This window comes from Marmota monax, unplaced genomic scaffold (genome assembly GCF_021218885.2).
Source record: "Marmota monax isolate L192 unplaced genomic scaffold, Marmota_monax_Labrador192_F-V1.1 WCK01_AAM20220418_F8-fsc00107, whole genome shotgun sequence".
NCBI lineage: Eukaryota > Metazoa > Chordata > Mammalia > Rodentia > Sciuridae > Marmota > Marmota monax.
The window spans coordinates 5,136,344-5,148,098 of NW_026693761.1; the positions used below are offsets into that span (position 1 = coordinate 5,136,344).

Here is an 11,755-nt window from a genome sequence, read left to right on the forward strand (position 1 = left end):
ATGTTCACTAAGCAGTAAGTGGTGGAAAAAGAGCTCCAAGTCTGCCCCATGCTTGACCTTAATAAAAGGAAATGTGTCTTCTCTTTTGAGTCTATCACAAATTTACCTGTAATAATTAACTTTGCCTCAGAGTCAAACACCTTAATGATACTATTCTATATATTACATATAAGCCCTTTTAAAAGTTCACATGTACACAAAACTAATCTCATAGCATTTGCACAACATTGTCTATGTTCTCCTTCAGTATAAGGATTCAATTAAAATCTCTCCTAAGAGTTCTCCATAAAATCTCCTTTACATTCCACTTTTTTCCCCTAAAACTATTATTGCAATAGTTTCTTTCCTAGTTTTCCTTATATTACCTTGGAAATGTTGTATACTTCTGATACCCACCTGTGACAACAAGCTTAGTTCCACCACTGAAGACTTTCTCATCCAATTACCACAGTGATTTTAGCCATATCAAAAATGTTAGACTAGGTTGTGCTCTTCAAATTCCTGTGGCCACATGATGCCCTGGAATTCTCTTGAGAGCAGTGTTTTGATCCTTTTTTAGTTTGCTCAAAACAAGTTCTGTGGCTGAGAAAATAAAATAACTTTAAAGTTTTTTGTGCTTTATTTAACTGGAAACAATGATGAAAGTGGAAATCCATTCAGTATTGTTACCAGAAAGGAAATGAGACCAAAATGGAATGAGATGAAAAACCAATTTGATTAAAACCACTACAGTGACACAAGAGGTTACTATCATCATCATCATCATTATCATCAGTAATTTGTTTTCTATGACTGTGTGCTCCAACATGACAATTTAAGGGCCATTTCCAAATAGATATTGTAGGGCATATACACCCCATACTTCCCATTACTCCTAAAGGACTCATGCATTGATATCCTTTTCTAATTTTATAACAAAAATGTTGTATTTGAAAATTCGGTGTGCTTTTAAAATAAATTACTAAAAAATCATGTGTTCCACTACAGTTTTCTTTTACCTTTATGCATAAAGTTTTAAGCCTCCATCCCTCAGGGATCCACAGTCACTCTGAATTCCTTGTTAATGTCTCCCATGCCAGATCAGGGACCTGCCTCTCTGGACCTGGACCAAGTCTCCAGACCACTCCAGAGGCCATACTATGATAAGTGAACAAACTAGGAGCAATTCCAAGAACTCTGATCAGCACCACCCTGAGCCTGCAGCACCTGCATCCCTGGTTCCACTCCCTACTTAACAGTGCAGAATCGAAAGAAAATGTAACCTGAAATGATGAGCTTTGTGCCAGCACCAAACACTTTGATTACATTGCAATCCATGACACACTATTTAAAAAAGCCTTTATAAAAACAAAACACAAAAACTGGTTTCGATAAATATTTTCTGAGTAAATAAATGAGCAAATGAGATTGTAAAATCATGAAGAACGTTTTACTAGATCTTGGGCTGAAATAATTTGTGTAATTTCAGGTTGTAATAATTTATGCTTCTCCAGGTAATATAAGAGTAGCAGTTTTGAACTATTTTCAGTTCACCTTCTAAGGAGTTAGAGCAATAAGAAGAGGATTCATTGATATTATATAGCTCTTTACTCAAAGTATTTTTTCACTGTTATATTGCATGAGATCAAAACTAACAACAGATATTTTGCAAGTTATCTGGACAAAACTTCACTCATACCTCAAAATATAGAGAAGAGGTAACTAATAAAATTCCATTTGAGAATTCTCAATTAAAAGATCTTCTATTTAAAAAGTATTTAAAGCAAAAATTGATAACAATAGGCTATATACATGGTCTTCAGAACCTGTTAATTTCTAGCCTGTTATTATTTGTTATATATAGGCATAGTACTGAATGTAGAATTTCAGTCAGCTTCCTAATGGGAAAGGGAAGAAACCAGTTACAAAGTAGTTTGGTTGCCATATCCAGTACCCAATACCTGTTAAATTTCTGTTCATGTTCTGAGGCAGGGTCAGAGAAGGTTGATGGTAAGTTAATTTTTCTACAAAGCTTAGGTCCATTTTTCATACTAGGATAAAAATAGAAAACTGTTACTTACCAGGGGGAGTTAACTATGAGGTTAGTTCCTTCTGCAAATATCTTGATTCAATCTTTGTCATCACAATGCTCACAGTTTCTACAAAAATCTCAGCCTATTCTTAAGCTTCATGATATGATCAACAGTTTAACAACTTTGTCCTGGAAATTTGATCTTCTGACGTCTTTTGAAAGCCCTTAATTACAGACTTTGTGTTATCTGTTAAAATGGAAATTTCATCATATATTGACTTCATAAGTTATCTGTTTCCAACTCAGATAGTCATTATGGGAAAGTGACAAAGGGAAATGGTAAATTTAAGGGCAGGAGAAGAAGAGAGCTGGGCCAACTGGTCAACCAGCTATTTTTTTCTAAGTTATCAGGATAAGTGTTCTGAGAACTAAGTCTGTTTTCAACCAGGTGTTCAGTTGTGTTGAAACTGTTCAGAGATTGCATCAAAGGAACAGGCCTTCTGCTCTCATAGACACCAAGGCCTCTTTGTTAGCAATTTGGAAATATATTTCTAAAAGGAGGAAGTTCTTTGGTAACTAAAAATGCAAATGTGCAGACCCATTTGATAAATGTGAACCAAAGTCTCCATTTTCAACATAGCCACAGTTACCATTTGACATCATGATCATTATCAGGGCAAGGTCTGATAGATAAGATAATTTCTATGATGACTTCTTATCTTTCCTGGAGTAAGAGAGTAAAATTGTCAAATTCTATTTCCCATGAAATTATAGATTCCTTATTTAAAGTAAAATTGAGGGAAAAAAATCCCAAGTCAACAATATGTTTTTAAAAAAAGAAGAAGCCTCTGGGAGATAGTTCATCTCAGAGCAGGCAAAAAAAGAATTACCAGAATCAGTGTCCAGGTATTAGGACAAAGAAACACAGGCTCTGATGACCTCCATGCCACTCTAGGCCCACGCTGTCCTGGCCTAAGTTCTGTGAGCAGACATGGCTTCTGCCCACAAGGATGAGGGATGAATATGGTGGACAACAGCCCATTCACAGCAGCTCACAACTACCAGCCCAATTAGTAGGAGATCTCCACAAAACACCTGTTCAAAGGGAGAAACAATAGTAGTAACCAAATACTAGAGGTTGAAAGGGCCTGGTTATATTGAGAAATGATTAGGGTCTTTTTCTTGGAACAAATTCATCCTAAAACACGAGAAAAAGTCTCAACCATGTTTAGACACAAGCAAGTAAGGAAGCCCTACACCTAAGGAGGTACTGATCACTGCATCATATTAGATGAAGTGAAAGAAAAAGGGAACTTTTATTTTGAGGAGTTAGTCTACAAAAACTCCTACATTGTAAATCAAACCTTTTGTGTTCTAATTCTCACTTCTGTCACTCTATGTCTGACTATCCGGGGGTCAGTCCAGGATTTTGGGGGATCTAGATTTCCTCACCTACAAAATTAGATATTTGGACTAGATGACATTTCTCCTACCTCTAAAATTGTGTGACCTTTTCCTAGACCATATATTCTTTCTTTCTATACTGCTTCTTCACTGGTTCAGCAAATATTTATGGAGCCACTATTTTGTTCCTGTACTGTGACACAATGGGTCACATCTTATATAATTTATAAGAACTGTTCAAAATAGGCAAATCCATAGAGATGAAAGGTAGATTAGTAGTTACTGGGGGCTGGTAGAAGAAGACAGTGAGAGTGATGATTAATGGGACTGGAGTGTCTTTTTGGAGTGATGCTGGGTTTGGGATATTTCCTATGAACAAAATCATAATATGTGGCCTTGGGTATGCTTCTTGTAGTGTAATGTTGTCCTGGTCTGTTTATGTTGTAGCATGTAGCAGTACTTCATTTCTTTTTTGGCTGAGTAATATTCCATTGTATGGACATAGCCCATTTTATTTATCCATTCATGAGTTTTTTGATTTGTTCCACATTGGGACTATTAGGAATAATTCTGCTGTGAATATTATTGTGCAGGGTTTTGTAGATATGTTTTCTTTCCCCAATATATGCCTAGGAATGGAATCCCTGGGTCATTGCCACATGCACCCATTCTGCACTCAGGCCTGTGATCCCTTGTCATTCTGCCAGAGAAACTGTCATGTCTCCAGACACAGGTCCTTATCTCAACTTCCTTTGTTCTTGTTAAGAAGACCAGCTTAGAAGCCCCAGAAACCAATTACTTACTGTGAATGTGGGATTTATATCTGTATGGGGTCCTCACTTACCCAGCCTAGTCCTTGTGTTGAGCTATAGTCAAGCATCAACTGCCACATCCTCAGCTCTCTGAGAAAGATTGGGTAGTGATCTGAGTTTGGATTTCATTTGCAATCCTTTAGCTATTCTGTGTGGCAGCTCCTACTTCTTCTTTCTTTAGTTTCCCAAAGCATTGCTTTCTGATTATATGTATATATATATAATCTGGCATCATAATGTTTACTTAAAGAGCCTCTCCATTATTTAGAGAGGCAACAGGTCTTGTAGAATTCCCAGAGGAATAAAGTGCCTGGCTTCAAGATGCTGCAATGTACCTGGCACCCAAGAATGGGTCTGAGGCAACAAAGCTGAGGAGTGGACACCCTTCCTCTGCTGCTGGCTGTTTTGCATTCTACAGCAGTTTCCTTTCTTTGCATTGCTGCACATAACCCCTCCACCCCCCTGTGCTGGTGCTGCTGGTCACAGTGGAGAATTTTGACTCCTATGGGATCAGTGGCCTGTCAAGTAGTTTTTATTGACAGCTTTTTGATTGCTGTGCATCTCATTGGCTTGCTTACCAACACCAACTAGATTTTGTTTCTATCATATCCAAACCAGAACACATTTGGGTATTCTGAGATTTTACAGAGCATGTAATTTTTGTTACATGAACCTAACCTAACTTGTATTCTCATATGAAGTAATGCAAATCTACTTTTGTTCTAGTGGAGCTATTTTGGTCACATATAAGCAATTTTGTTTCATTTTACGGGGTGAATTCAAGTTTTTTTTTTTAAACTCAGTTTGAGCTTCATTTCATATCAGTGATAGCCATTTTAATTTATATGAATAAAACATTTTTTTGTCACTGTGTGTTACAAAGCTTCCCCCCACTCCCTTCATTCTTAAGAGAAAGCAAATCTTCTTTGATTTATGTTTATGGCTTCTCTCCTCCTTTGAAAGCAGGGGCTAACTGGTCATTGGCACAAATTCATGTTCTAGAATCTACCTTCATAATTAGAGTCTTGGATGGGAAGAAGTGAAGACTATATGTCAGGGGCTTAAGGTCTCTGCAGAGTTGAAGGGGGCAAGGTGAAGAGAGGCCAAGGTGAGGGAGAAGTGAACCTCTGCCCCTGTTCTTCCAGAGAAGATCTGCTTAGTCCTGTTTTGTATTTTGAGATACAATATAAGATCATGTTTACACAAGGAACAAATGGTTCCACTTAACTTTAAAAAATAAAAATGGCTTAAAATACATTGCTAGAGGTCATATAGATACGAATCAGGCTTTCTTTGCAGTTGCTGGATCTAAGCCCTTCAGGCCACACAGGGGTCGGGGGATTGGCTACATGTTTACTAACTTCTGAGAATCACAATCACACACACCACACACCACAAAATAGGCAAAAACAGGCACTTCTCTCAGGGCCATGTACATTTAAAGTTTAGATGAAATATGGTAAGTGGTTTTGCTCATTTTTTAGAGTAAATGGGAAAAATTTTGGGGACAGATCATGTTTTCTTATCTTTAAACTGGGGCAAATATCACATAATTATCTTTGTGTCTCCTTTTTGGACCTTATCCAGAAAGTATAAAAATTATTAATATTCCCATGTAGAAGAATGACAGGGGACTCAACTTTTGTGCAGCCATGGATATCTTAAGTTACATGCTTTGGATGTGTTACTCCATATAATATTAGGCGGTTACCACCAGCCCTTCCAGTAAGCAAATCTGCAGGCCAAGCTGATGACACTCCACACACAGTGAAGCATTCATTCACCAAGGATGTTTTAAGAAGATGTGATTAGGGAAGGGATACCATGGGGTGGAAGAGCAGGAACTGTAATGCCAGGCAGATGTACATGGGAGAAGAGGCTCAGAGAAAATAACAACAAAAAAGAAACCTTGGAAGCTGTCTCCTCATCAGTAAAAGAAAAATCATAATAACCATTTTGCAGTGTTGTTCTGTTAGAAATAATGTAGAGAAAAACCAGCTAAGAATCGATACATCATAGATATCACCCAGTCAGCAGATAGTGTGGTGTGGTTCACTGACCTCATGATGACTTGCTTGGCCAGTGGCATAGCCACTGCGGACTGCTGTAGCCATGTGCCATTGACAACCGTTACTCTTGTGGCAATTTTACTTCCCATCCTGCAGAAGAGCAGTGCCTTTGGGGACCTAGCCCAGGGTCTTGAACACATTGAATACTTGATGGAGGAAATTGAGTTCATCCACAAGTATTGGCTCAATGTGTCTCTTCAGAGCCAGCCTCCAGTTCCCATTGTATTGGTGAGACTTGTGCCACCATCACACTGGGGAAGGACGTTGCCTTCTTACTGGTAAATGAGACGCAAATGATTCTGATTTTTCAAAAAAACTTTACTATGTAACATCTATATGGGTTATGACCTGTGTATCAGGATCACAGGCTTGACTTTGACTCCTTTTTCTAATACCTGGCCCCTGAAGCTTTCACTTTCAGTGACAGTAGGCTTCGACCCTGAAGTAAAAGTCTATACATTGGGTCAGTTCATCCCTTGGGCCAGTGCAGAAAGGGAATAGAAGTGGACTTGCCTTTCAGGAGCCTTGAGAAAGGGGTAGGAGGCCCGGTGGGACAGCATGTGAGGAAAGTTCAGGGTGCTGAGGCGAGGGGCAGAGGGGATATCTGGAAAGACAATCGGGAAGGGCGATGGGGTCTGGCGCTCTGGCATCCCCTTAGGTGAGGGCTGCTGTGGGACCACCAGAGCAGGTTGGAGGGGAACAGGGTCTTCTGCCTCGGGGCTGCTGCCTCTGAAGGCATGACGCCTGTCTTCACGGGGGTGCGGCTCTGATGGAAGATCCGGAATTTCGAGTTGAATATCAGTATAGGCAACAGCCCAGGGAGGGTCTATTCTGATGGCCACCGTCATGCCATATCTGCGTCGTTTGTTGACCCAGTAGAGCAGTGGACTATAACTGAAGGTGGCAGCTTTCATCACCTCCACCCACTGCTGGGCACGCTGTCTCCTCCGCAGGTTCTTCCTCCAGTGGAGTAAGAGCATGCAGCCACCAGTTATCACGGTGCAGAGCCCCAAAAACCCGAAGTACCATGGGACCCATGCTGAGGCAGTAAAAAAAAAAAAAAGAAAAGAAAAGAGACAAGCTGACTGACAGCTCTAACTTGGGACCTGAACTGTTTCTCATTGCTCTCCTGGATTTGGCTCATTCTTCCTCTCATTCCTTCCCACCCTTCTCAAAGACATGCCTAATAATTTCCTGATTCAGTCAAAGCTATATTTGCAGGGCACATAAGAGACCCCATTAGCCTTTTTCAGATAAGGAACACTAGGTGTAGAGTGGCCAGACCTGCCCAGACTCAAGACAGGCCTTCTGGCTCCCAGTCCAGGACCCATGCAGTCATTCAGACCGAGAAGCCTCACTAAGGGCAAGGACCTCAATTGTATCTTTTCTGCTTGGGCAGAACATGGTCTCTGCCTTCAAGGAGTCCTTAGTTTCCTAGAGGAGTCTGTCTCTTAACTAAATAGCATTCCATTCAGGCAGCCACCACCCCATCCATGCAAAGGGTCTTCCCTGAAAGTTTGTCGCTCACACTCAAAAGGTCTGGGTGTACTTACGGCCAGGGAGGCCCAGGTCCTCCTTTCGTGAATCCATAAAGTTCACTCTGGTTACCAGGACTATAGCTCTGCAAAGAGTGAACTCACCCACTACTCTGCCCACCAATGGGAGTCCCCAGAAGGTCCCAGTCCCATTGTTCTCTAAAGATGAGATCACCGGGTTCTGAGCCTCAGGAATGCTTGGGCTGGTGCTTGTAGAGTGGTTGGCAGTTGATGGAATAAGGGACTCCATCTTATGACATCTCATGAGCATGTTGTCTTCCATGAAAGACTGGTCCACCATAGAATTGTCTGTTCCCAACTTTGTGTGGTGAACTCACAGGAAGCCCCCAGGAAAGGGTCCTTACTCCCTCAGGAGCTTCTACTTGTGTTTTCAGTTGTTAGGGAGCCATTTTCCAGTGGGGAGTGGGGCAGGGAGGACAGTGTGCACTGGACATCCCTACCCTCGAGAAGTGTCTTACTTAGTTGTCAGGGAACACAATGGCTTAGAAGAACCATGTGGTCCAAACCTCCTCCTTTGGCTCCTACCATCTCTGTTTTGTTTCTTCAACAAGTGTTTTTTGGGCATCATTAGGTCCTGTGGGATCTCCCCTGTATGTGATCTGCTTCTCTTTCCAGCTCCGTCTCCCTCCCCACCCGTCATATACCTTTCAGCCCTGGGCATGCCAGATTCCCACAGACCCTGCTTATTCCCCTCTAAACTTTGGCTCAGACTGCTGCTTCACTCAGGAGTGTCGCTCACCACATTTCCACCACCAAACACCTCCTTATCCTCCCAGGTGGTCAGCTCCCCAACTCTGATACAAATAGTTCTTTCAGTTGATTCCCCAATTTCTAGAACTCTGAAGCAGATGAATTTGAAACAAATTGGTCCCAGGGACAGGAATCAAATTGATTTCAACAACTATAAATTTGTATAAAGTGGAAAATATAGTGTTCTACAGGTTTAATATATTATTTTTAGAAATCTGCTCTATTTGAACTGGTATAAAAGTGATGCCCTTTTAAATAATACCACTCACCTACCATGAACAGCTAAAGTTCAGATAAGTATAAATTAAACTGAAAAAATTAACCTGATGCTCTGCCACTGAGGCTTATTTTAAAATCAACATATTTTCCATCCCCTTCTCCCCATCCCTAACCTGGAACAGGATTACGTTTTGTCCCCACTCAGCTCACAACTACCAGCCCAATTAGAACAAGAGAACTGGATAAAAATTATGTTCAGAAAGTGGGGTTTTTAAATGTTATACATAAATGTATTTATTTTTATCAGTGAGCAGATACTTTACACTTCATTGGCTGCTTATTCCAAGACTTGTAAAGTGTTTTTAAACTTTGAATGACTGGTTGATTGATTCATTGGTTATAAAGATTTTCTTTGAAACCAACAATCTCATTATTTTTATTATTTGGAGCTGTTATTTATACTTTGCACCTTGAGTAAATGTGTGAATGGTGACATAGACCATTCAATCCCTTTGCCCTGTTTTTCCCTTATTATAAGATCATAAGAAGAATTATCAGAAGCCTCAAACATTGTCTGTATTTCTAGAGCCATGAAAAATTTAATAAAATGGAAAAGGAGTTAATTTTAAAATTTGTTATTACATTTATACAAAAAATGTGAGAAATCTATTAACAGCACTGAGTGAAGTTTTACCAAAGACCCACAATAAAACCTTAATAAATGGAAAGGCAAATTCAAGAAGATAAAAAGTACAGTAATACTGAAGACTATACCTACTAAATTTATATGTAAATGACTACAATTCTAATCAAATTCACCATAAAATTTTATTTTTTATTCTAGGTTATATTAAAAATAGGGCATATTATATATTCTTAAAGGATGCATAAACATGAGACTGTGACTAAAACCTAGTTGTAGACATTTAGCATGGTAGATACTAATGGTAATAGCAGAGCTACTGACATAATGTGGTAAGGATGTAAGAAGAATGAGATAGATAAATAGAGCAGAAAGACTCCAGAAAAGTCTTTAAAGTGTATATTCAAAGTATGACATAGCAATTTTAAACTGTAGAAAAACAATATGTTGTTAAACTATTATTATTTTTATATTCAGTAGAAGATTTTTGTTAAAATGCACAAATACTAGTAAATTATCAAGAAGTTAAAATGATCCATCCTTTCACAGATGATCACTCCTTAAATTTTTTAAAACTTCTTTCCAAGTTTTTTTCATCAATGTCTGTTGAGATTTAGGTGTTCTGGTCCATCCTACTGTGACCCCAGGGTCAGGAATCACCAGAAACAGGGTGTGGGAGCTGAGGTCCTAAGTCTACCCCCCAAACATGCCCTGGAGCCCCCTGGTGTTCCCTCATTGGGATTCAACAGCATCTCTGCTCTTAATAGCACAACCTGATCTTTAGAAGAGAGAAATGGAGCAAGATCACATTGCAGTAATTTCAGAAAAACTATATGCATGGATACTATGTGGTAAGAAATCTATAAAAGGTATCAATATGAGAAAAGTGTCCAATGTAAGAATTTTTCACGTTAATTTCTGCCTTGTTTGAAAGTAGATTATAACAAAGGTAGGAGTGGAGTTTTCATATTTTTCACTTAACATTTTGTCCCTCTACTTTTTGAATGTTCTCAAACATCCAACTTGTATTAACAGAATAGATGTAAAATAATTGTCAATAATTACTTTTTCCTTTGCTGATTGTGGGAAATACTAGCTTCTCATTCTCTGTAGATGCAGGAAGCAGGTATTATCTCGTTTTAACTGTCTATTCCTCTTATTCGGGATTTTTGGCTTTCTTTGCAGAATGCTGACATATAAAGTTTTCAGGGCATATGCTGAGCTTGTTTCGTCCCAGCCAGGAGTCCTGAGTGTAGAGAGAGCTGCTTCCTCTTTCCCCATATACAAGATTTGTACAATGATTTCTCATAGACCCCTAATAGCTGATGTTTCCTTATAGATTTAAATATCACTAGATTTTTTCAGATTGTCTCAGGATACCAATGAAGGCATACAATTATCATGTCTGACAGATCATCCTATCTCTGAAAACTTCCAGTGCTCAGGTGTAAAATGGGAAAATGACAGTCACAGAAAATATCCATATAATAGTTGCACATCTCTCCAGGCATTTAACTCTCTCCTGCCTTCATTTTGAACCATTCAATTGTTGGAAATCTGTACAGTCAAGTAAACAATGACTGTACTGTTGGTCTGCCATCCACCCTGTATTTTCAGAGTATAATTGTTAATACTGTGCAGGGATCAATGGAAGAGTAGAATCCAGGAGAAACCCTGGGAAACTCTAGAAGTGCAATAGGGAGAGGAGGCTCAGACTGAGTACCCAGCTTAGCAGCCACTGTGGCTGCCCATATGTGAAGGAGGCCTGGAGGTGTTTCTCGTGAGGGTTATTCTGGCAACTATAACATTGTGCCCTCTCCATAGGCATAGTAAGAAGTGGACACATCTTCTCTCTCTAAGAAAAATATTGTCAAGATTGAAATGAAAGTGTTTTGTATTTTTACTGGCCTCAAATTTGTTCTTCCTGCCTAAATCCCTTTGAGCAGTTGTTCAGACATATAACAGATGCTCTAAACCTTGATTTGGTTTCTGTTGGTACCATTATAAGCTTAATCTGAGACTATCTTGGAACCACACTTTACAATGTATGTCAACACTCTCATCTTTTGCTCTGGAAATTGATATTTCAGGTTGCTCCAATTGCCCAAGTCCAACTGCAAAAAAAAAAAAAAAAAAAAAAAAAAAAAAAAATCCCATGAACAAATGATACACAAAGAAGCTACAAAAAAGAATGACTTAATTTTCTCCTGGAGACTAAAGTGGCAAGGGGCAACTCACAAGGCCAGAGGGAAGATAGGATGAGAAAGTGACAATCCTGGGAGCTGAGGCCT

The 11,755-nt window shown here is 39.4% G+C and overlaps 1 protein-coding gene and 1 gene segment (V, D, J or C); both read right to left on the reverse strand.

Moving 5' to 3' along the window:
• The window catches only part of LOC124103944 (T-cell receptor gamma chain C region C7.5-like), a 92,583-nt gene that overhangs the window by 8,014 nt on the left and 72,814 nt on the right, over positions 1 to 11,755 (reverse strand). The window contains 1 exon segment of the C gene segment in view: positions 397 to 439. Within this exon segment, the coding sequence occupies positions 397 to 439 (43 nt within the window).
• Positions 6,761 to 7,886, reverse strand: LOC124103926 (testis-expressed protein 38-like). Its single transcript, XM_046460600.1, has 2 exons — positions 7,850 to 7,886; positions 6,761 to 7,335 (listed from the first exon to the last, which is right to left on the reverse strand). The coding sequence occupies exons 1-2, from the start codon at positions 7,884 to 7,886 to the stop codon at positions 6,761 to 6,763; spliced, it is 612 nt and encodes a 203-aa protein (XP_046316556.1).